The sequence below is a fragment of the Malaclemys terrapin genome, chromosome 1 (genome assembly GCF_027887155.1).
Source record: "Malaclemys terrapin pileata isolate rMalTer1 chromosome 1, rMalTer1.hap1, whole genome shotgun sequence".
In the NCBI taxonomy this organism is placed as follows: domain Eukaryota; kingdom Metazoa; phylum Chordata; order Testudines; family Emydidae; genus Malaclemys; species Malaclemys terrapin.
Window position 1 is genome coordinate 274,886,920 of NC_071505.1, and position 26,971 is coordinate 274,913,890.

General features: G+C 39.5%; 1 protein-coding gene across 5 annotated transcripts in view; it reads left to right on the top strand.

The window, feature by feature from the left end:
- The window catches only part of KLF12 (KLF transcription factor 12), a 341,692-nt gene extending 322,166 nt beyond the window's left edge, over nucleotides 1-19,526 (top strand). For all 5 annotated transcript variants that reach the window (XM_054013293.1, XM_054013310.1, XM_054013302.1 and 2 more), the window contains one exon: nucleotides 17,107-19,526. In XM_054013293.1, the coding sequence (XP_053869268.1) occupies nucleotides 17,107-17,288 (182 nt within the window). In that variant the 3' untranslated portion in view covers nucleotides 17,289-19,526. The remainder of the gene's footprint in view (nucleotides 1-17,106) is intronic.
- Nucleotides 19,527-26,971: the final 7,445 nt, after the last annotated feature.

The window sequence follows — 26,971 nt, forward strand, 5'->3', positions numbered from 1 at the left end:
GCCGTGGGGGGGGAATCCTCAGGGCGGAGGGGGGGTGAGGAGCTGCCGCAGGGCTCGGGGAGGCAGGAGGGCACAAGGTGGAAGTTTCGCCTAGGGTGCGAAACGTCCTTGCACCGGCCCTGGCTCTCAGGAATAGGGAGTGTCTCTTATTCTGAGTTTGTACAGTGAGGCATCAATGTCAATTGAGGGTTGTAGGCACTATTTTAATACAGATACAATATAATATAATAACAATAATAATGAAATGACTTTGGAAAGGCCATGGAGGTAGTCAGTGTCAAAGCTGGATGTTGTGATACTAAAGAACTCGGGATAGAATTTTTTCACCGACATTTTTAGTGTCTTATAACTTCAGATCTAAGCGTTAAAAGGAAGTTGACTGACAAAGCATCTGCTCTTTTCTGTTTAATCTCTCAATGTGTCTAGGGTCTTATATGCTGCCCATCATCGTGATATCTGAGTATCTCCCACATATTAATGAATATGCTCTCACCACACCCATAGGACTTAGCGAAGTAATAGTCCTATCCCAGTTTTACAGATGAGGAACTGAGACACAAGAAGTCTGTTGCAGAACCCAGAACTAGGACCATAGCTTCTAGGTCTCTTCGCCACAAGACAATTCTTATGCTCTAATTGAAAGCATAAACATTACAAAGTTATTATAACTACTTAAATTAGCAGTAAATACAACTTCTTAGTGAGAACTGAGGCATCTCTGGTTCACAGTCCCATGATCAGACAACTAGACCATGCCCACTTTCAGTACTTATATTTCTTTCAGTTCATCTTGTGACAGATGCAGCTAGTTGGAAAATGGGAAGTTATGATCTAATGATAAGATGACACTGCAGCACACTTTTGACATGGAAAAGTCTTGTGTGAATTTAGACTTGCTGTATCTGGCACGAGCTATCTCAGCATTTGTATGTGTTGGAAAAGTTTATCCTGGAAAAGAATAACAAATTTCCATTTTCCAGGTAAAATCTGGGGACCAGTTCAAACTTGTTAGAGAAGTGAAGTCATTAACACGTCTGCATCAGTTTTCCCAACAGGTCTGTTTGGTGGGTAGGATTGCCACCTTTTGTTGAAAGCAATACTGAATCCGTCTCCATCCTTATCACCCCTACTAAAAAATACTTCTTAAGGAAATAGTCCCCTCCCAAAATGGAAGAAAAGCTCCAGTGGCCTGTTAATTGTAATCAGGTTTTCTTCTGGCAGGCTGCGCTCTTCTCAGCTTCCTATAACTGCCCATCCCTAGCACCATTCCTTATAGATTGTTTGACTGTCCTTCCTCTCAGTTTACTCTTGTTTGCTGTCCTCTCTTACTTCTGCCCTCCCCCCCCCCCACACACACTCTGATCCCTCTTCAATCTGCATCCAAGTTGATGGAGGTGGCCAGCACCTCTGAAAGTCAGGCTGGTCACATATTTAGGGACCTAAAGTTAGGCCCCCAAGTTTGAAAAAGGCATTAGTATCTAGAATTACTTTTCAGGAGTGTTTAGGGAGTAATGGAGTCTTTGTACCTAAACCAAATGACAACTGCTTTGGGTATCTTGTAGTGATCTTTTTTGTTGGTTTGTTCCTTCTGAAAATATCTCAAAGAAAAGTACCACAAAAAAGCTCACAGCAAGTACACGATTTGACTGCTTTATACTGTCTGCTTCCATTTACACAATAAAAATTAAACAGAAAGAAGGTGAGTGTCAAATTTAGGCAACTAGCTGATCAGATAAGAAATTCTATAATGTGTTGTTAAAACTGAACATGTTTACAAAACACCTTTCTGGTCTCTGTGAGAAGCTCACAGTCTTCCTTAAATACAGCATTGACTGTGAATTTACAGTAGGTATTAATCTCATCTTGCATATATATCTTAGTCTTTACCCTTTGCCTCAGGCAAGCTGAGTCAATTATTTATGTATGACCCATAGTAATTAGTGTGCAGTATTGGACAGGTATAAATGAATTATGACAGCCATGCACACAAGGGTGAGCAAGTTCTTTCTGACAAAAGATCACAGAAACTTGGCATTGCATAATTTTAATTTTTCATAGAGTATGCTGTTGCACCATTTGATCTTGCTACAAATAATTTAGCTGAGCAGAATTGGTGTGAAAGCTCCTTAATATGTATTTGTACACTTGATATATATTTACAGCAAATGAAATAGATACACAATCATTTTGATATAGTAAAATTCTAAAAATATTTTTATTAAGGAATGTTGACATTAAACTATAGTTCTTTAAAATTTAATTTAAAAAAACTGTAGACGGTAATATAATATCATCTTTTCCCTGTGTGACCTGGATACTTGAAGATACTATCAATAGCAAGTACTGTTCACCAATGTTACTTCAAATGCTAGTGTAAACAATGAACTCTCATTTGTGGCTATTGAATCCACTAGGTGGTGAGCTTGAATAACAAATTGTTTCTGCAATTAGAAAACCAGAAAACAGATCTCACTATTAAATTAGAACATTTCATAAGTCACAAGTACCAGCTATCAATTTTATCTTTTCAGTATCGGGTTTTTGTTGTTGTTTTGCCAAATCATCTAAAAAGGCTGGAAAATATCTGGTGTGATGGGAGCCTGAGGGGCTTACAGTCAGCATGTGCTCAGATTTATCATCTCCCTTAAGAAGAAGAAGAAACTATGAGAAATCAGATGACCTGGGTTTTCTCAGGCTAGTTTCTGTCTCACGGAACTCACAGAAAACTGCTAATATGTGACTCTTCAAATGAGTAATCTTTATAGATCAGAAGGGTGAAAGCACTCTACTGTATTCATACCTAAAGTATGTATTCATTGCATTCTACCTACATACTTGTATGGTCCTAATCGGTGCAATAACTGAGCATCATCATTCATACCCATTGTGAAATTTAATCGCATAAAGTTGTGGGGGCTGGTTAACTGGGTAGTGGTGGTAGTCGTGTTATTTTATTAGAACCTCCTAAAGAGGCAAATACCTGGAGTTATAAAGTAACATGGTATGGGGAAGAGGGGAGTCATTAATTTTAAAAACGTTTTAATAGGACCTACAGAATTAAGCTTACTTTAGTTCTTCAAAGTCTTCCACAGAGTTGGTTAGACATTTCAAAATTAGAAATGTTGATGAAATTTTTCATCAACATTTCAATGGGAAGAAAACCTATGTTCAGGAAAATTTTCCTTCATTTTTCAGTCGCCCAATTTTTTCTCTGTAACTAGAACTGGGCACAAATGTCAAATGTTACAAATTTTTGACCCAAAAAATTGTGTGAGAGGGGGGAATTGTGCAAAATGTTTCACTTTGTGTGAGTATGTTCTGTAGAAGGAAGGAAATTTTGAAATTTTAGAGAAAAGCAGGAAAATATTGCAAAAATGTTCAGAATGTATCATCCATCTTCACATTTTTTCCAAATAGCTTTAACTATAATCTAGCTCAGGGATCGGCAACCTTTGGCACGCGGCCCATCAGGGAAAGCCGCTGGCGGGCCGGGACAGTTTGTTTGCCCTCTGCATCGGCAGATTCGCTTGATTGCGGCTCCCACTGGCCACGGTTCGCCATCCCAGGCCAATAAGGGCTGCAGAAAGCGGCGGCCAGCACATCCCTCGGCCCATGCTGCATCCCGCAGCCCCCATTAGCCTGGGATGGCGAACCGTGGCCAGTGGGAGCTGCAATCGGCTGGATGCTGCAACCTGCGGATGCTTCAGGTAAACAAACCGTCCCGAAAACCAGACACCCGGTCACCCTGTGAGGCACCTCACTACCACTGGCCCTTAGCGCAAGGAAGTCTTGTCTGTGTCTGCTGTGGGTCAGCTCCCTGACTCCACCTGTCCCTGGCAACATGAGCACTCCGCTCTAGGTCTGTGCAGGCCCCATTCTCTCTTTACTGATTAGCGATAAGCACTCTCCAGACCCTGAGCCCTCTAACTGTTGACCTGGAGTGTCCAGCCTCAGGTCTGCTGGACACAGCTTTGCTGCTTACAAAAAAGCAGTACACTCAGCTTACAAGTTTCACATCAGATCACCATTCTGTTTGACACACAGCACTTAGATATGTTTATAGTGAAGCAAGTGAAAGTTTATTTAACCAAGTTTAGAGAGACAAGTGACAGCAAGTAGAAGTATTGGAAACAAATGGTTACATATAAAATAAAATCATAACACAGATTCTAGAACCTAGATTTATTTAACTAGCTGCTTTCCTGTGTTATAGAACCCTGCTTACCCAAAGTTCTTCCACCAGTTTACAGCCAGGCTTGGCTGTGATTCATTCATTAAACATTCATGTCAGCTTGCCTCCTTGTTGAAAGATCCTGGGTGTCTTTGCATCCCCAGATATATCAGAACAATCCATTGTCCTTATTCATAAGCAAGACATCCCCCTGCTGGTTGGGTTTTTCCTGAGTACTTCTTTCTTGTAGATTTCAGTCTTTTAATCAGCAGCTGGCTCAGTATGCAAATAAGCCTACATTGTGGGGCACATAATAGACAATGTCCAGAGAGGTAGATAAGCATCTGTTACCCCCTGCTTGAAAGGAACCTATCCAAGGTATATCACCTCCTGGTTACCAGCCTTAAGAACATAATTTTTTAGTACAGACAAATAAATATTAAATATTATCAATACATACCTTTCACCATGACTGTGATGAGCAGTAGGCTACTGGCTCCAGGCAGAGATCTCACATGCCACCCTTTCATGAATTATTATACATAGATCTGATGCAGGGGACCCCTGTAAAATCCTATGCACCCTTTGTACCCTCTGCTAGTTGTCATCAAGAAGTCACTGGGTCAGAGACACTGTGCTCATCATTTTTGCCGGCTTTTCAGGTAAATCTTATAGTTCTTTGATGGGGGCAATTTTCAGTTTACACTGGTTAATATTTAACTTCACAGACTTTTTATTTTTTAATTTTTCATTAATATAATAGCAATGAGCAATAAGGTCAGGTAGGTGTCTGAACTGGGGAGGGCGGGGATGAGGGCGTGTCATTGATCAATAGTGTCCCGTAGATTTAAGAGTAAATACCTATAGCCTTAGACATAATGAAGGCCATTTTTCAGTGTTGGGCTCTTCACCAGTGTTACGTGGAGACACTAAACTTTTCAGCTATGCATTTGTGTACCTGAGAAAGTGCCAGTATTTCCTGTGACAGAAGTTGTTCCTTTTCAGCTGGTTTGAAATGCCAGCCATGTAGAGAGAGGGCTAGTGAATACATGGGTGTTTTGTTTAGTCTGTGTTTTTTCAAACTTTGCATTCCTCTCACTCACTGTTGCTCCATATATTATTTTAATATGAAAGGACACCTGTCATTAGTTTTTGTTCAGATTTTCCTTTCAGCATTTCAGAGCAGACTTAAGAAATAGGAGATACCAAAAAAGTTATTTTTGCTCTGTAGGTTTTAAAACTCCATTCGCTACCTGTTTTTTGGGTTTTTTTTTTTTTAAGAATCATTTATTGCCTTTCGCCAGCTGTACATTACAGAAATATATTTATTGGCTTGTAATCCCTTCTTTAGACAAATATTAAGAGGAAACATCATCCTTTAGATAATCCATTTGGATTTGGTTTTAGTTTTGTAGAGTTTTGGCCTACTGTAAAATTAACACATCTCTTTTCCCACTCCCTCCCCCATGCATGTCTTGCCTGCTCCCTTAGCTCCAGTCCTGCAGCCCTTCATGTGAATATACCAATGAGTTAAAGGGTTGCAAGACCAGGCCCATATCCTGGGCTAGAAAACTGGAAATTTAAATAAACAAAACCAATTTATAAATTACTATATTTTAAATAAAATAGGAAGTTATATTTGTCTTGGGCGTCACTTTTATTTTTTAAGAAAGACTTTTTAAAATTTAGTGCCAGATTCAATAAACAGTAGAGCTTTCCACTGCGGAAACAAGTGCATATCATGGAAGTCCTCGTTTCTAGGCTTATGGTTTTTCCTGCAGGCTGCTGCAGCATGGAAGATAGCCATATTCTTTTATTGAACTGGGCTCTTGGAGCCTGATCCTGTTCCTATTGGAGTCAGTGGCTTCAATGTCATAGGATAGGGCCCATAATATTTAAAAATTAGGCATCAGATAGCTCATGAAATTGACAATGGACTATGGGGAATGACTTCCCAGTTCTACCACATCCCGGGTAGATAGCATCTACTAGCTACATAGGGTACATCTACACTATGATAAAAGACTCACATCACAGCCATGGCTGGCCCAGGTTAGCTGACTTGGACTGATAGGGCTCAGGCTATGAAATTGCAGTGTAGATGTTCGGGCTCAGGCTGGACCTGTGGCTTTGTGAACCTCCCCCCCACACAGGGTCTCAGAACCTGGGCTCAGCCCAAGTCTGAACGTCTACGTTGCAGCTTTATAGCCCTGCAGCCTGAGCCACATACGCCTGAGTCAGCTGACCCAGGTCAGCTCTAGGTCTTTTACTGACGTATAGACATACCCATAGTAGCCTGGGTGTAATGAGATGGATCTCTTAGTCCAGTTCCTCATGGACAGGAGTCCACATCACAAAAAGCTTGTACTTCTAATTCTCATCTCACAGCCTCTCTGCAGACAATTAAATGATTTCATTAATCTGGAGCTGTTTGTGAGCACTAAATTCACCTTAAGCACACACAAAGCAAGGGAATAATTATTCTGCACTGTCAGTCTGATACAGTGCCAACATGGAAAAGTGCCCACACTTACTCCAAAGCACTTTGTTGGGAATGATGTAGGAAAGTGAGTCTAGTTTTAGCTGTGATTGCTCTTGTCTCTAGGTTATGAAAAATATTTGCAGCAATGCTCCTTGACTTTGTAAATATGAGATGCATAGGGGTTTGTCTGTGTGTGGCACAAGGGAATACTGATTTTTTTGTTATGCAGAATAAAATCTTCTCTAATTTATCACTTAATATTTTACCTTCCAGAACTATAGTACTTACAAATTCTCATGGCCAGATTGTAGTCCAGGATGCACGGCCATGTAGCAGCATAAAGGACAGTAAAACCCCTCCACCCTTACTCACACCCATAGGTATGTCTACACTGCAATTAAACACTTGCTCTTGGCACATGTCTGCTGACTCTGGCTCACTGGGCTTGGGCTACAGGGCTGTTTAATTGTGATGTAGATGTTTGGGCTCCAGCTGGAGCCCGGGCTCTGGGACCCTTTCCCCACACACAGTGTACATCAGAGATGCCATGGCAGTCATACAAATGATGGCTGAGGACAAATTCCACACCTCCGATGTACTAGGGGTAGATCCTGAAAGGATCTGACAAAGCTAATTCTGTAAGTGAAGTCTTTGACAGCTATGACAATAGTAACTCTGTGAAAATGGCAGAAAGACAATGCCAGACAGGATATAAGGTTGGATGCAAGAAATACTAGATGATTGGTAGATGCCCTGTGTCTCCATGGAAAAAGTTTCTAAATGTGGCATCCAACAAGCAGTCACTAGTAAAATTCCTCTGTGAATATATCATTCAAAATGCACCTGAGAGTGTAGGAGACACCCAACACAAACACGCCTTGCTGGATTTCCAGTAGGGAAGTAGCAAAGTCCATCACCAGTAGACAGGGCCGGCTCCAGGCACCAGCTGAGCAAGCAGGTGCTTGGGGCGGCCAAGGGGAAGGGGCGGCACATTGAGCTCTTTGGCGGCAATTCGGCGGAGGGTCCCTGTCCCTCTCGGAGGGAAGGACCTGCCGCCGAATTGCCGCCGAAGAAGAAAGTGGCTCGGTGGAGCTGCCGTCGATCGCGATCGTGGCTTTTTATTTTTTTCCGCCGGTTGGGGCGGCAAAAACCCTGGAGCCGGCCCTGCCAGTAGAGGTGCTGAAGAAGTCCAAAACTTGCATAGTACTCAGGAGGAAGTGGACACAAGGATGCTTCTGAATGCTGTATGTGCAGCCTGGCTTTTGGGTCTTTTGATGTCAAAGGAACCATAGTAATTAGGTCACCTGATAGAGATATTGTGGTCCTTGCTGTTAACTACTTTCCAAAAATGGAACACATAGGTAACATGTGCATTGAAACAGGCACCATTACCAGCACAACTGACAAGGGTCGCTTTATATCTGTGTGTGCAATTTGTGATGTACTCGCTTGTGACTTCTGCAACGCACTTCCTGCTGTACACACATTAACAGGATGTGACTGTATCATCCCTTTTTGATATTGGGGGATGGGGAGGGAATGTGTATTTAATGTTGTCAAAACAACGGGAGCTTACCAGTTCAGAGATCTTGCCAAATTGGGAGAGAGTGATGGACAAACTGCAATTTCTGCAGCCAGGAAGTTGGTAGCTGTGCTGTATGACAAGAGTGAGAAAGAAAAGGAGACCCACAGAGGCCGGAATTGCTTGCATCTCAATCTAGCCATCAAAAGGGACAAGTGACTGGCCAAACTCCCCCCAGGTGAGGACAGTTGAAGAACATGTCAGAAGAGCATCATGGCAAGCAAAGATTTGAATGCCTTTGCACATAGGTATACCAGATTTGGGATCACCATTGCATTATGGATGGCAAAATGTGGATGATGAACTACATCCTGTGTTCCTTAAGGGCCCAATGGTACCTTAACTTCTACAAGATCATATTTGTGCCTATACCAGTAGGTGTCACTGCACAATAAACTGTGTCTGTAGTTGGAACAATCTTCCCTGCATGCAGTGTGCATCAAGGCAATGAAGACTGCGGTAACTCTCAACAGAGATCATAATGATGAACAAGATGATGATAATGATGTTGACTAGAAATGTCACCAGTGCTGTTACATTTCAATAATACCTGTACAAACTTATTATTAGAGTTCGTTGTTGTGATGCATGGCGGTCACAAAGAAATTCAATTTTATGTTTTGAAATAACACATAGGGTCATTAAAATAACAAATGAATGCAAATATTTCAAAGTAGTCATTTTAATGTGTTAATGGTGTCATTGTTTATCCCCATTTTTAAGGTAATGGCACCACTTGACAGCTCCACATCATTCTTTATCTTAAAGTAGATATAATAAGCTTTCAAAAGATGTATGATGTGCATGGGTGTAGAGAGAGTACATTTAGTCATTCAAATTGGTGGTATCTGCCACTGGCCTATTTAATGGGACTGCGAACAACTTGGGACAGCACCCATCTCATTGTTCTGTGTTTGTACAGCACCTAACACAGTGGGATCCTGGTCCATGGCTAGAGTTCTAGGTGCTACCACAACATATATAATAAGTATTGTAGGTTAACATCTTGAAGAGACTTGCCTGGCAGGGATCGGATCCAGCAAATACTACTGGGAGTATTGCAAGATCAAGCCCTTGTAAATTTTACAAGATTGCATTTATTGCCAGGCAGAAGTACCACTTCCATTCTCTGAATACCTTGAATTCTCTAGAAAAGTGTATTTTCTTCTGCAGAACTTTTGAAATCTTTATAACTTTATTTTTACCTTTGATTTAATTATTATCATCATTCACATTAGTGTTTACTATGTGTAAGCACCAGCAATGTGATTGGCACTGGGTAGTAGGTAAAAGATGAAGAATCCCTGTCCCAAAGAGTTAAGTCTGTCTATCTTAGAGTATTATATAGGTCCTATCAACATAGTGAGTCACAAACCCGAAGAGTCAAAGTAAAGCAGTGATGGTGCAGGGTTTTAGTTTTGGTTTTATTCCCCTCTCCTGATACAGACACAGTGAGTTGGGTATAACTTTGTGCGTGTATTTCCCCACATTATTAACTGGCTTCTTGTGGGCAAGGCAGAAGAAGGGATTTTTAGGACAGTTTGAAGGAAAGAAGGGTGGTGAGTTGGCAAATGAGAACAATGGTCATTCTAGGCATAGAGGGCAGTGTGAAACCATGCACAAAGACAGGAGGCAATAAATATGAATGATTGTGAAGTGGAGGGGACACAGTGGATATGATCACAATCAAGAACCGTGCTAATGGCCAGGGCAGAGTAGTGCAGGTGAGAGCAAGAGCTATATGTAGAGGGAACATGTAAAGATAAGGAAACATAAAAGTAGCTGACTTTGAATTGAATGATCAGTGACTGAGAATATAAATAATAGCGTTAAGAATTGTCAAAAACATCATGAAATTCCCTCTGTTCTGTTGGATGTAGATTTTATACTTATTTTTAATTGGAGAAACTGTTTTATCCCAGTTTGCACATGGAGAAACTGATTCCCTTCCCCAAGGTCACATACTGAGTTAGGCTAGGTCTACACTACCCGCCTGAATCAGCGGGTAGAAATCGACCTCTCGGGGATCGATTTATCGCGTCCCACAATCGATCCCCGAATCGACGCTCTTACTCCACCAGCGGAGGTGGGAGTAAGTGCCGTCGACGGGAAGCCGCAGAGGTCGATTTTGCTGCCGTCCCTACAGCGGGGTAAGTCGGCTGCAATACGTCGAATTCAGCTACGCTATTCGCGTAGCTGAATTTGCATATCTTAAATCGACCCCCCTCCTGTAGTGAAGACCTGCCCTTACTGTCAGAACAAGGAATAGAACCCTGAATACTAAGTTGTGTGCCCCAACCAATTACACTAGATTATGCTCCGCCTCAATTCTTATAATTTAGTTTCCCAAACTTGCTTAGCTGATATAAAACTTGCCCCTTGTCCAAGAGAGATGCTGTTGTCATGCTGTCTGGAGTGGCTCACAACCGTGAGTGCCTACCTCAGGGCAGACTGTCAAAATCAGGGCAGACACCCCAAACTAGTAGTGTGTTCTGTAATTAGATTTCACCAAGCCAGTAACAAATGTGAACTCCCAAATCACTATAACGGTCCTACCATGAAGTCACAGACAGTCCCCTTAGACTCTCCAGTCTATCTTACCACCAGGACAAACCGGACTTTGTGATAAATGGTTATTTATTCTAAAATCACACAATGGTGAAGTTGCTTCCAGTCGCAGGATACCAGACACTTACCCCAGATCAATTGGTACCCTAGATTTTACACCCAAAAAATTAAAACACCTGTAGCCAATCCTGTAATAAACTATCTAAAGGTTTATTGACTAGAAAAAAGAAATAAGAGTTATTTACAGATTAAAGCAAGCAAAGATATACACACAAATGAAGAACAGGAGTACTTGTGGCACCTTAGAGACTAACAAATTTATTAGAGCATAAGCTTTCGTGGACTACAGCCCACTTCTTCGGATGCATACAGAGTGGAATAAATATTGAGGAGATCTATATGCACACATACAGAGAGCATAAACAGGTGGGAGTTGTACAACAGAAAAACTTCAAAAACAGACTCCAAGGAGAGACTGCTGAGCTGGAATTGATATGCAAACTAGACACAATCAACAAAGAATTGAATAAGGACTGGGAATGGCTGAGCCATTACAAACATTGAATCTATCTCCCCTTGTAAGTATTCTCACACTTCTTATCAAACTGTCTGTACTGGGCTATCTTGATTATCACTTCAAAAGTTTTTTTTCTCTTACTTAATTGGCATCTCAGAGTTGGTAAGACAACTCCCACCTGTTTATGCTCTCTGTATGTGTGTATATATATCTCCTCAATATTTATTCCACTCTGTATGCATCCGAAGAAGTGGGCTGTAGTCCACGAAAGCTTATGCTCTAATAAATTTGTTAGTCTCTAAGGTGCCACAAGTACTCCTGTTCTTTTTGCGGATACAGACTAACACGGCTGCTACTCTGAAACACACAAATGGGTTATCATCTATATCCTAAGGGTGACAGAGTTGTTGTGATCCATCAATTCAAAGAGTCTTTCCGGCTGCAGTTTGGTATCTCTGGCCTTGTCACAGAGCTCAAACGGGCAAAAAGAGAGAGATGGAAAATTTCCCTGGGTCTTTGTTTTGTTTCCTTCATTCAGCTTCCAAGTCCACAGGACAAGCTTCCTTGCACGTAGCATTTCCCAGGTGTGATAGGGCCATTAACCAGTCCTTTGTATTGCAATGTTCCTTGATGGCCTATGTGATTTTGTTAGTCCTTCTGGATGGGAGGAGGAGACATTCCTGTGCCTAGGTTCACAAGTTCAGAGCAAACATTTTCAAAGTTATAAAGCAAAACTTACATATTTTCTTATAGCACGGAATACAAACATTATAAATTAGTTAATGCATGGAGCAACTTGCAAGCATTTCATAGAGTTGAGACATTAAATACATTCTTATAAGACTAATACCTATTTTGAGCAAAACTAAGGTAAGGTGAACTGGTCTGGTCTCCAGCTACGAGTTTGTTAGTTCTTAGCTAATGCCTGCAGTCTTGGCAAGAGTTGGCATCAAGCCTGCCAGCGTCACAGCTGTATTTGCATATCTTACTAGTACCAAGACATAAAAGTCAAATTCAGTAACTTCACCAGAGACATATAGTGAGTCAGGAGCTCAGACCAAGTACATAGATTCTAAAGTTGTCTTCTAAAACATTTCCTTAAAATGTATTAAATCTTAGTGCTGCAATGGTATTCTGGGTTTTGTAGAGTGAGTGAGTGAAGGTCTGAGCACAGGGAGTCAGGATCTGAGATCTGTAAATCTAATTCTGCCATTCACTCTTTCTGGGGCCTTGAGAAAGTCACTTAAGCTCTCTGCCTCAGTTTCTTATCTGCAAAATAAAGATGATAATGCTGACCTCCCAGGGCTGTGGTGAAGCCTGATTATTGTAAAGCAATAATCATTTTTAAAAATAGGTTTATAAAGCACTTTGAAGTGGGAAAATGCTTTAAGTGCTGCTGTTTTTCATTAAAAATTCAAAACTATTTGACACTACTGTTTAAAATTAATTTGAATAAAGCTTTAAATGACATCATTTTTTTGCCTTTATACTGCTTCTACAATCTGTTGTGTTCCTCTGGGAATGCCTAAGGCTGTTAATTATACAATGGCCATTTTACTGTAAAGAGATTCTTGAACTGTTCAAACACTTTGCATTTGTTGGGTTCACTCCCAAATTTAGTCATCTATTGTCGCCATCAATTTGTAACTCCCAGCCCAACCATCGTGTCAGTGTGGGTGTGATTAATTCGGAATTAATTTGATGGTGATATAGGCACTGCCGCCAGATGACAAGGTACTCCACACTGGGCATTTTGTTACGAGTGTATTGTAGCAATAACTTCCTAAACAGTGAGAAGTAATTGCAAGGCTTTTCCATGGATTTTATATAGATAGATATAGATATAAATAAATTCATATGGATAATTAGAACAGTCACAGTTAAAATACATGAAACCTCTTTTTACAGGACATAAACCACTAACTGCCTGAGGGTAGAAAGAAATTTCCCCAAAGGCAGGTTATTCCATAATAGTCTACAGGGGAATTGAAGCATTTGACAGCAATCCCTGTTTCTGGGAAAAGCTTCAGTAGAACACATCAGTATTGCAGAGGAGAGTCCATATGGCAAAGAGATCCCTTTTGATGCCTGGCGCTGTCCCCTGTTCACATAATTGCATGAAATAGGATATCTGAATGTCTGTGGATGGAGAGAGTGAGGGAGCACTTTCCTTAGGTGATTGATCTTATGGAAGTGATCAGGTTAGATGGGAGGGAAGTGATTGTTTGGGATTCTGGGGGCTGGGAAACAGCAGAGGATAGGATATAGGTTGGGAAAGGGTAGAAGCTAGATTTTGGCTAATTGATTAGGCATTGTGGCACTTATTAAGTACAATGACATTCTTAACGTGAAGTCAGTGGGACTTAAGCATGTTCTTAACGTTAAGTATGTTCTGAAGTGCTTTGCTCTGAGAGTAAGAGGGGTGGGGAGAGATAAATAATTTAATAACAGTAATTAAGGTACTTGGGAGGGTAGCATCTGGACTAGGACAAGGGATGTTTTGGAGAGATGTTAATATTTGGGTTATTAATAGAAAGTAGAAATGACTAGTTCCATTTTGGATTTGAGTCATACCTGCAACTTATTAAATGTAATTAACCTTGCCAAACAATAGGAGGGTTATTTTGGACAAGAAAATCAACATTACTGACTAGAGCCTTGTCCTTCCACAATGGTCCTTTTTCAGTCCTGCCTAATCCATTTAAACCATACATTGTACAATAGTAGTCATGCAGCAGAACTCCACCAGCCACTTCTCTAGGACTAAAAGTGCACTCTCATTGAGGTACCTTACTTTAGCTCATATTTTCTTACCCATCAGATTTCAGCACAAAAACCAGGAAGCCCTAAGGTGGAGCAGTAGATTAGGGGCCAGGTCATCCCAGCCAAATATGGGAAAAATTTTGCAGCTTCATTGCTTTTTTTTAAACTCCATTGATTCACAGGGTTGGATCAACATACCCTCTGTGTCTCAGGTTTCTTCCTCCTTTTCCTATCGTCTCTTTTTTCTTCCATTCCTACCCACAGTTAGTCAAAGAGGAATGGGGTGATTCCAGGCTCATTCCCAGTACCAGTTTTTCCAGGGCTGAGCATGCAGGACTGAATAGGAAGGGAGACTGGCTGCTGAAGCTGGAGTACTTCAGCTCAGGGCCACAGAACCACCTCCTTCCACATCTTCCACATACTTCTTACCTGCAGGATTGTCATCTTAGGGAATGGCCCAGTGGGAGTGGTTCACTACTTATCTCTGGTATGTCTCATTCCTAGTTGAGGGCAGAAGCCAGTTCCCCTGGCCTTCCTCTTTCCAAGTCAAGGGGCATTGGGGCCCTTTTATGGGAGGGAGGCTGTGAGGAGGGGGAAGGCCCTGAGTCTTACAGACCTCTGAGCTTCAGGTAATCTGGATATGATTCAGATAAGCACCCATGTACCCATGTGGCTTAATGTACTGCACTTAGACTAACTGCATCCCCACTTTGCCTTGGAAGCCTCTATTACCAGAGGAACCAAAAAGGTCTGTTTAAGTTAGTCTGAATGAAAAGAGATTTACAATGTGTTTAGGATGGGGGCACAGTGATGGAGTGACGCATGCTGTAGTTAGAAATCATTCATATGACATGAGGAGACCATTAGTATAGATCTGCCAGGTCAGATGGAATATTGTACATTTGTACAGCATTCCACACCAACTGTTTGTGGCAACGGTATGTAAGAATTCCGTGGCAAATGTGAGTACGTTTTGTAGCACTTTGTCATTGGCAAGAACACATAGCCAGCCATCTGCCATTTAGTTCATGCTCATACACCTCATGTTAGCTGCAGAATTTCGAGAGCCAGATGCCATGCACATCCAGAACACAATAAATATTATTCAGCATTTTGCATGCAATGGAGGATCACAGAATTAGATTGACAAAGTTCCTATCCTCCTTGTTGCTTCCAGATATGTATTGTAATCAATTCAAAACCCAGAATACTGGATTGTCTTTGCAGTAATTGTTTTACTTCACCATCAGACATCAGAAGCAGTGCAAATTGTAGGGTATTAGCTGGCATATAGATACAGTATATCCTAGATCAGGGGTCGGCAACCTTTCAGAAGTGGTGTGCCGAGTCTTCATTTATTCACTCTAATTTAAGGTTTCGCGTGCCAGTAATACATTTTAACATTTTTAGACGGTCTCTTTCTATAAGTCTATAATATATAACTAAACTATTGTTGTATGTAAAGTAAGTAAGGTTTTTAAAATGTTTAAGAAGCTTCATTTAAAATTAAATTAAAATGCAGAGCCCCCCCAGACTGGTGGCCAGGACCCGGGCAGTGTGAGTGCCACTGAAAATCAGCTCGCGTGCCGCCTTCGGCACCCGTGCCATAGGTTGCCTACCCCTGTCCTAGATGGTTTGCAATAGGTATAACTCTTATTAGCTCAAATGGTGTTACTGCTATACCTATATATGTGTGCAGCAAATGAATTCTTTATAAAGTCACACGCTGCCATTTCATCTGGAGGTTCAGGTCTCATCCCTCTAAAACGTGGCAACAATTTTCTAAACTGGGAAATGAGTGAGATTTTTTTCCTTTGAAATTATAATGTGCTCAACAAGTGTTTGTTGACTTTTGGAGAGACACCTGCAGGGAGGTGCTGTAGGGGGCCAAGGTAAGCGTTCTCTCACTGTTTTATGTAATTGAAGTAGTATTTTGCTCCTCATTTTGCTCAGGATTCCAGGGAGCCTAAATATACAAGAGTATAAATAAGCTAGGGCGGATGGTTTCTAATAAAGAAATCATTGAGGTAGAGATGCATTTTTCCTCATAACACTGCTTGTGGCTGGCTGATTTAGCAACTGTAACCACAGTATACCTGATGAATTTCTACATTCTAATTCAATTTGCCAGTGGCATTCCTTAAAGCACGTATGTATGTGTACAAAAACACCTCAAGCTGGTTTTCTTTATCAGTTTTTGATGCACACTAGACTGCTGAATATGGGAGATACCCAAGAGCAGTTAACATGTCACCATAGAGTGCTGGGGTGGTTATGAAATTACATAAATTTGTGGCTTATAAGAGGAATAGAAATGGGTTTGCATAACAACATTATTATTTTGTAAATGATAAAATAGGGCTGTTTTGAATTATTCTGCTGGTGTTGTATTGACTTATATAGAACCTGTATTATGCAATGCACTTTACTTTTTTAAGTACAACATTTTCCAGAGCATTCAGAATTGGCCTAGCTCTGATCCCATTGAATTTACCCTAACTGAACAAGAACAAGGAGAGAGTCTCACTGATTGCTCTTTTTCTGTTTATTTTGAGAAATGTATTTTATTTTTATAGACTTTTTACAATGTGCTAGTAAATGTTCTGTTGTGTGGTTTGTAAAAATGATGGAGCCTTTCTAATGAGCGACTTCCCTTTAGCATTCTGCCTTTGAATGAAAACTGAGGAGAGTCTGCCATTTTGAGAGCAGGTGTGGACTGGGGAAGTGCAAGCTAAAAAGATTGCACTGTCATAATGATAGTGCTTGCACAAAGCTCTGTCCTCAGATTGCTGTTGCCTTAATCCAGTTGATTCTCTTAGTCATGTGACTCCTGTAGGACTGAAGAAATCTGGACCAAAATATTTTGTCTTAATCTGCAGATTCAGAAAGTACAAATTTTGAAAATTTTCCTTAAACCGCCCAGAGGCAGTGGGAGAGGGGCGCATGCAGAAGGGCTTGGAGTGACTGGGATCAACTGAATAGAAAGTCACTACCTGTTTCTTTCTCTCTCTTGTCTATCCTAGGAGAAAAACCATACAAATGTACCTGGGAAGGGTGCACCTGGAAGTTTGCTCGCTCAGATGAACTGACAAGGCACTATCGCAAGCACACAGGAGTGAAGCCATTCAAGTGTGCAGACTGTGACCGCAGCTTTTCCCGTTCAGATCACTTGGCACTGCACCGCCGTAGGCACATGCTGGTGTGAGAAACGCTACTTGTTAAGTAGAGTATAAGAGCTGGGTCTCTTAACTACGTGCATTCAGCAGGGCTGAATCCTCTTCTACAGTGTTAACACAAAGGACATTCCATGATGTCCATAACAAAAAAGCAGGAAAAGAAGTGCCACTCTTCTCCTTTCCATCTGAAGTTAAAGCCCCTCAGCATGGCAACCCCCCAAAATGTCATCATGTTCACCTGGGAGATAGCAACCTAAATGCTACAAAAATGGGCATTATTTTCCATACTGTGTCCTTTAACAACATTTTTGGCCGGTACATTTTCTCAGCTGTTGGACATTTTATTCTTGAGAATTATTGCTATTTTGATGATCAGATAACACAAACCAATGACAAAAACAAAACCTCTAGACCTTTAGTATTCCATTGTCTCCCCCTTTTTTGAGTATCGTCTAATCAGTATATAAAATATACCTGATCTGTGCTACAAACAAGCTGCATGAAAGTCAGTGAGAAGATTTTGCTGGAGAAGTTCCACTGTCTGAAGTGTAGTGGCACTTAAGCAAACTTTTACAATAATGATGGTGGCGTTTTACTATTTCACCACAGTTTGTCATTATGACCTAAAGGACACCAAACATGTAACCTTTTCTTTTTCTTAGATTTTTTTTGTTGAAGTCTGTAAAACAAAATGGGGTAGCAGCATTTCAGCTGAAGTACAGTATAAGCATCTGTGCTCTGCTGTGGATTTGTTTAGAACAGTTTGTATAGAAAGACCCCATCTACAAGCTACTGCCCTGTTTTCAAAGTGCAGTTTTTTGTCACCCAGGCATCCTCCCCGTCTACATACATGTATTTGATTACAAGGAAACAGTGAAACATATCTTATATCCACTTGCACCAAGATTAGTGGCGTGGCCATCCATAAAATGGAATTGAATGTACCACTGCTAGTGAGGAAAAGCAGAAAAGAAACAGCTGCATCTCAAACAGGTGAAAGCAATAATGAATGAAATGGCTTTCAAGACAAAAACATAATGAGGACTTGCAAAACCCAATCTTTGTACCAACTAAGGTGGCCATAAAGAACTAGCACATTGGATTTTTTGTGTTATGTTGACAGCTTACGCTATTCTTTCTGATGTTTGTTGGCCTGCTAAGTACCACAGTTATTTTAATTCCCATCAAATATAATAGTTATTTTGTGGCTGGAAAGATGAGATAGGTGAGGGGGTTGAGAAACCCCCACTGTTAATGGGTTAATAGAGTAGAAGAGATGTTCTCTGAAAGAGATGATCCACAGGGTGCTAGTTTCCTCACTTGGAAGTACAGGATAAGGAGACATTAGTCAACCCTCCAGTATGCTATAAATAACCCTTCACATAGGATCCAGAGGTTGCCGCTGCAGGCATCTTCCACCCAAACCTCCTTAGTTTACATGAATGCAAATTGTTTATCCTTCCCATGCAGCCCCATAATTGTGAACCAATTTGTATTAATTAAATTGTATGGTAAAGAGAGGAGAAACTCTTAGCAAGCAATTGTTCTTTAAAACAGAACAGGGTTTTTTTTCTTCTTCGTGAGGATCTGTTATTCAGCTCAAAGTGACAAAGAGCCTTGGTGAAATGTTGTGTTTGTTGAGATGTTTATAGTTCGGAGATAAAAAGTAAACACATAACATCTTCTGCAGTACGTTTAATTATGAACACTTAGTTCCAGGAACTGCACAAATTAAATTCATGATGCCACTTGATGCCATGATGTTTGACCAGTCTGAATTAACTTCTGATTCCTGAAATAACAATTATAATGTTATAGGGCTTCTTAAATCAAAACAATCTTTAGAAAAATTCAACCAGCAGCTGAGGAAGGCATAACTAAACACTAAAACAAGTGCAAATAATTGAAGAATAACGTTAAAGGGACACTACTGTATAAAGATTGGCAGGCCCAAAGTTTGATCATCCCTAAATACATTTGTAAATGTTCTCCTGATACTGAACAATTGATCAGCTCTCCAAATAATGGCATCAAAAGGGTTCAACTCCTGCTCCCCAACTAAAAGAGCAGCACCAAAAAAAAAGTCTTTGTTGTCACTGCATGAGCTTGCCTCTTCCACTCGTTTCCTGTCCTATTCTCATGATCAGGTAGGATATCCAAATCCAAAAGAAACATTTCGATATCTAGTATCAGAGGGGTAGCCATGTTAGTCTGAATCTGTAAAATCTGTAAAAAGCAACAGAGGGTCCTGTGGCACCTTTAAGACTAACCGAAGTATTGGGAGCATAAGCTTTTGTGGGTAAGAACCTCACTTCTTCAGATGCAAGTGAGGTTCTTACCCACGAAAGCTTATGCTCCCAATACTTCGGTTAGTCTTAAAGGTGCCCCAGGACCCTCTGTTGCTTATTTCAATATCTAGCCTTCTCATAACCAGCACTGGAGACCCCACTGGAGAGTGAACGGGACAGTGTAATGAGCTGTGACTGAAACAAACCAAGAGCACACTATAGGTGGGTGGGTTGTCATGGGGTCTCCTGACTATGCAGATGAAATTTTACTACTAGTGTTGCATCCCTCATATAAAGGATTGTTTGTTCAGTGTATGTGAGATATGATTAGGATTGTCTGTAGGTTACATTTCGGCAGGGCCAGCTCCAGCGTTTTTGTCGCCCCAAGCAGTGGGAAAAAATAAATAAATAACAAAAGCTGCGATCGGAGGCACTTTGGCTCTACCGCCGCCATTTCATTCTTCAGCGGCAATTCGGCGGCAGGTCCTTCCCTCCGAGAGGGACAGAGGGACCCGCTGCCGAATTGCCCCCAAACAGCCAGACGTGCTGCCCCGTTCCATTGGCTGCCCCAAGCGCCTGCTTGCTGCGCTGGTTCCTAGAGCCGGCCCTGCATTTCGGACCCACCTGTATTAACTTCAATGTCCTTTGAAACGTACCAGTCCTTCTAAAAACAGAAAAAGGGTTCAAGCAGGTGTCAATGTATGAAATTTCCTTTAATGCGCAATCAGCAATTACTCAAGTAGCAGTAATTAAACATAAGGAACCAGAATTTACTTTTGGCTGATCTTTACTGGTGCACAAAAAATTCCCTTCAGCAAATAATGTGGTGTCTCTTCTTTTTATATATATATTTTTTTATTTTTTTTATTTTTTGGAGCTAGTTCATCTTTAGAAAACAAAGTTTATTTGCCAGAAGGAGATTGATAAGCCAGTGTGCGTAGTTTGCAGGAACAGCAGTAAGGGATGTCATCATTTCTCTCATCTGGTTGTCTATTCATTTACATATTAAAAACACTGCAGCAGATAACAGAAAGGGTCTGGTTGTACTCTGGATTAGACCAATGTGAAATGGGTAAAGCCATTAAAATCAGTGGAGTTACACCATCTAGTGTAAGGGACATCAGAAACAGGTCCAGAGGCAGAAGTATCAAATACTGGAGTTTTCAGACAATCCCTCTTGACGCATTCTCCAGGTAGGAAGTTTAAGATAAAACATCTGTGTGTGAAAGAGCTTTCAGGTTGCTATTCTATCCAGATAACCTCTCCAATCTGCTATGTCTGCCTTTGGGGTTTGTAGGCACTAGTTGAAATTAATGGTGAGCTTCACATGTGTATTTGAGTGCACAGAATTTGGGCCAATATGTTCAGTGAGACCATTTTTAATGCTTCTGTTCTTGGTCTGAAATGATTTAAGAGAAGTTATCTTTGAAGAGAGAAGGTTGGCAACCCACAATGTTCAGATCCAGATCTGAACTTCGTCTGACTCCAATGGTGTTCTTAGACCAAGGGTTTTGGTTCAGAACTACCTCCAATCTTTTGCATTTATGCAAAGTCTGATATTCCCTATTATAATTTCCTCTAAAATGCCAAGTTCTGTTGCAGATTTGCAACTTGAATGGCTTACAACATAAACAGCATGCAGGAATATCTGGTGTCATCTTTACACAACACACTAGATCTGTACATATGCAATTGTAAAACACAAATGTGAACCATCCCATTCTTGCAATAAGAGCAAATTTTTATCCTCCTCAGTGTGAATAAATGGTAGACAGGAAGTACACTGTATGCATTACAGCTTGCATGTGCACCTATGCTACAAAGTGCTACGCTCCAAGTGATTTTAAAAGGCTGCTTTTAGTCTGGATAGTGAAGCCCAGTCATCAATAGTATCTGAAAACATATTGAACAAGTATTCTCTTTGATACAGGATTTTTTAAACTTTAAATTTTCATTACTTTTTTTAAACACCCATATGATCCAGCACTTTGAAATCAGCTCATTGCAATGGCAGTTTATAAAGGAGATGAAGATGCAGTATTCCTTATTCTCCACTTTTTTATACTTGGCACCATTAAAAGTAAAATAGGTTTAAACTAAGGTGCATGTGAAATTGTTAGCTGAAATAATGTATAATGAAATTAACAGTGTTAAAAATGCCATCAGCACTATCGGTATTTGGGGTAAATTTACTATGCAGAGAATGGACAAATGGCTGGGCAACACCCCAGAAATAATAATGGAATAATAACTACACGACTCATTTTCCATTAACTGCATAGAAAAAGTACCCCAGGTTGTCATTGATAAATGTATCTTCTGATCATAAATGTTCTTTAATGGAAAAATTCTCTTTCTGCTTTATAGAAGGTGGATGAGTTTACCACCATTAAATGAGTTTACCACCATTAAAATCTTTTTTTTAAGAGGTCAGTGAGGTAAAGTGCATCTTCTACAGCATACAAAAATAGAGACCATTCGACATGTCCTCCCTGCCCCAATACACACACACATCCACACCTGCATACAAACACTCACATGTTCACATACCTCATCACATACGTAATCAGAAACAAAGATTTAACCATGATTTCAAAACCAGATGAAGAATTGGAAATATTTAGTACTGTAAAAGAAAATACCTTCACCTTATTAAGAAACCAGCTTGTATTACTGTATTATGCCTTTGCCTGTGTTTTATAACTGAAGATGTACATAAAGAAATTTCAAAACTGCTATATTTTCACAGTTTCATTACAGAGTAACAGTAACTGTGCAATGTATGCTTAGCAAGTCATGCCCATTGATACTTTTAAATATGTTATATCCTAATCAATTTCAGTAGCAATTCAGTTTTTAGTATGAAACCTAACTATAAGGATACTGCATCTTTAAAAATAATAGAATGAAGGTATTTTACTGTACTTGTAACAGTTTAAATATTCTGTAATATATGTGATAGTCGAAAAGTATTTTCAAACTTACAATTTTACACAGGTTGTAAATAATTTAAATGAAGTATGTTTAAAAAAAACCTTTTTAGTTTTCATCACAAAAAATAAAATTAAAACCTGCTCAGATATGCCTTGTAAAACTTAAACACAGTTAAAATATAGGAACTAAATTGTTACACTTTGTCAGAGCATGTTCAGTCTGTGCAAAAATGGAGTGGCCATTTGTCTTGGTTTATTGCCAATGGTGTTAGATGCAATGAAGCCATTTTGAGTGCTTGGAAGCTGAAAAAGTCAAAACTCAAAATGCCTTAGTTTGAACAAGGTAAAAAACAAACAAAAAACAAGAACAACTGCATTGGTGCTTTTTTTCTAGTCACTAAAATGCACAAAAGATACAGTAGCAACAGACTCTCATTTAATTTATTTGTTGTTTATCTTCCCCTACTAAAATGCATTTTAAATGAAAGATTGCATATCTAAAACAGATGGTCAACTCTTTGCTGATTCCAGGGAATTTAGTCTTTTAGGTACAGTTGCATGTCAAGATGAAGTGCTACAGGAAGATTGTGACATTTCTAGTGTACATATGCTTGTAACAAGGACCACCCAAAGTCCATTTACAGACATGAAACAGAAACTGAAAGTGCCTGTTCATAAACATTAGAACTGATGGGATGTTCTTATACTTTTACACAGCAATAACTAGGATCCTGTTATCAATAAAACAAAAATTAAATTACATTTGGATACATCGCTGCAACGCAGAAACAAACACAAAGTGCCATTTGTTTTTTCATTTATTAAGATGATGTGCTAGATCTTCTTTCTCTGGTCTGGCCTTTTCAGGAAGGAAATGGATTGTAATTTACAGGTGAATCAGACACACACCAGGTCTAAATTATAGGTGGAGGTCATTGCCCAGCACTGTTTTTGGTGTCCCTCCCAATTTATGTCCAATTTGCTTGAGAATCATCCTGGCTCCACGGTATTCCTAAGTGAAATGATCCAGAAAACAGCAATAAAACCAGTGTAACCCTAGCAACTATTTCTAGAAGAATAATGCAATGCATTGTTTTTCAATGGAAATTCCTTTGAAAATCCTCTCCGTTGGCTTTGAACTCTTGAAACTTAGATTTCACACATTACTTCTCTCCTTTTTTGACCTCTTGTGTAATACCCCTTTTATGAAAAATTTAAAATCACCAGGGAACTAGCTGAAATACTTTAACATTCAGCAAAGAATGGGTCACTCCCTTTTTTTCATTTTGTGATAAGCGGATGGGAGCCTGGAGCATGTTTAAATAACATTTGCAGATATTTTTTAAATGATCTAGAGAGAGTATTTTATGTTAAATGATCTTACTAATCAACTGTGCTTGACAATTACATTAATAAACTAATTGATTTTATTATAGAAAATGGCCAGCGATGACAACCAGGACTTTTTCAGGATGTCTCTCTTTTTACATATAATCTTATACGTTTCTGACAGAAAGTTGATTAATTGATGTACTAATGGACTTTTAAAATATCTCAGTGGTGTCATTTCTCAGGCTTTTTCTGCTTCTTAAAATGAACCTACTGAAGATCAGAATTTAAACTGAAGAACATTACCTTCTGTGCTTAAACAATACAATGCAGATCATATTTTAAAAATAGCCTCTCAACTTGTAACTACAGTTTCGCGCATACTACATTTTGTGTATGCAAAAATCTGCTTTTGTGAGTGCTATTTGAATGGTATAACATCTGCTTGATTTGCGCAAACCGAGGCAGGATTCTGTGTACACAAAAATAGTTGTGAAGAGAAAAACAGTAGGTGCAAATTTAGATACTTCTTTTGAAAATGTGGGCCTATGTGTACAAAAACTACTGCAGACATTAGTGTGTGTCAGTTAAACATGTTTCATTACCACTAGGTTAGTAACAAATTATTTTAATCAGATCAGCCATCAGTGCATATAATCACATCAGGACATACAAATATTTATTCTGTGTCATCCTGAATTTAATGTCCAGACATTAAGCACATTAAAGAACTCAGTGCACATTGGGGATGATGAAGGCTGAAGGGCAAAAATGGCTCCTGTTTTGTTTTTTTCTGTGTGTGTGTGTTTTCTGATGGAACACTGCTAAAAATACCCCCCCATAGAAATCTCCTTTAGGGGGATTGGTTTACTGCAGCAATATGTGGCAATTGGCCATTCATAAGAAAGGCAGCATAGTCTTCATTATGCAAAAATGTGCAATTCTTTTTGCTTCATTCTGCAATACACACACACACACACACACACACGTGCTTTTAGTTGCATTGATTGCCAGCATATCTCTGTAATAGTTGTTGATTTCATTGATGTTGGACTATGAAATAAACTGTATTAGCCTTGTAGTATCATTGTAGAATATTATGGACACACTCTTGCTCCTCAGCACAGGCAAAAATTCAGTGGGAATTCTGGTTACTATAAGAATACAAGATTGAGCTCTTAGTGGTAGGGATTCTCTGGGGCACTGTTGTGTGAATTCATGATGTTCAATGTTTTCCAGAGTTTAGTCTGTCAAAAAATTTCAGCAAGCTGAAATACTAGTGACTGTAAAAATGCTTGATCTTTGTGTATTGTTGGACACATTGATTTGCTTCATGAGATATATCTTTGTATGTTGCGAACCCTACCTTTAAAATGCATTTACAAACATATACAGTGTTCAGCATGGTGTCACACTGGTATGTGATGTGATTTTTATGGACTATATTGAGATAAAGACCTGAGGCATGCAGTTTGGAACCAGATTTAGGTACCAACATTCTCGAAATCTATGCCCATCAGATTTGGGGTTGGGCTTATCAAAGAGACAGGTCTGAGACACAGTCTTTGGATTGGGGCTGAACTTGTCCAAAATTCAGACTAGGTTGTATCTTGGGTTCTGATTCAAGCCCATTTCTAATTGCCATATATATACTTCTAAAGACAACTTCTTTCTCTCCCAATAGTTCTGTAAGTAAAAATTCACTTCTTGTTTAGTTTAAGCTCTCCAACGAACACCCACACAACACATTTTCTTTACCTGTTGTCTGTTCCTGAAAAATTATATCTTCCATTTGCATCCACAAGAGAACATAAACAGTTATACATTGCTAAATTGATGAAACTTCAGACATCAGATCTTTAACACACTCCACCACCACTCCTCCCCCACCCCCACCCCCACCCCCCCACACTTGCTCAAAGTGACTGAAGAGTTGAGACTATCTACATGTGAGGTCAAAAATAATATTAACTTGAAGTGTTCTGTCAGCTGTGTTTGTGAAGAAACAAAAGAATAATAAAAAATATTCTCGGCCAAGCCAAACATAGATGGAGCAAATTCCACCATGATATTAGGTGTAAGACTGAGGCCAGGGTTGAATTTGGCCCCATATTTTTCCCTTCAGTTAGGTCATTATTTTTGTAAGTGCCAGTAATTGTTCGTATGATCCTCTTGTGTAAAAATACAAAAACATCCCTTAATTTACGAAACTATGGATTCGGGATTGAAGCTTCACAGCAGCGAATTATTATGTATAGCATCTGATTCTCTTTCCTAGGATATGATATGAAAGGGTCACTAGTCCATAACCCGACAGAGATAAGTGTGTCAATAGAAAGTCCTGTACTGAAAAGAATTAAAACTACCAGTGCTAGCAAGCAGATGTATTAATTCCTTAAATCTTTCTTTTGCTTTCTTTTCAAAGGATTTTAACTGCAAATCATTTCTTTAAAAAAAAATCATCTTAAAATCTAATTTCCCAATAGTTTCCTCTGCATTTATATACTATGTAGTGTTTAGGCAACACCTATGTTATAAGTTTATTAATATTATGTAAGTGTTGTTCTTGTATTTATGTATAGTGTATGTACTGTAAATATACTCAGAGCTTTTTTCCTCTTACTGTAAAATGGTGATTTTTGCCCTATGATAATGTAAAGGGAGTCCCCTCATGAAATTCTGTCAGAGGATGACTATTCCAGTCTATTCTCAAAGATTTAAATGAAGAAGTGTTATTGTTTTTAATGGTGTCTCAGACATATTCTGTTGGTGCATTGCTTTTCTGTATTCAACTTTCCTATGAATTGAGCTGTGAACTGAAATAGAGTTTAAACCTTTAAATGTATGCATTTGTATAATTATCTGAATGGAGGCATGAAGGTTCAATAAAGCATTTTGTATAGAACAACCCCCCTAATTATTACTGTGGGTGACTCAGATCTTCTGAAATACAGTTATTAACTTTTTAAATTAAACCTTTGTTACAAAAATCTTTTCTGTAAACATATAGTGATTTTTAATAGATTTGATAAGAAATGGATTTTATTTGCTTCTCTAAAAGCTACCATACAAAGTATAAATATTTTTACATCTATGTAACATGCGGGGGCAAATCAAAGTAGCACTCAGTGATATAAATGGGAAAGTCTTAGGATGATAAAA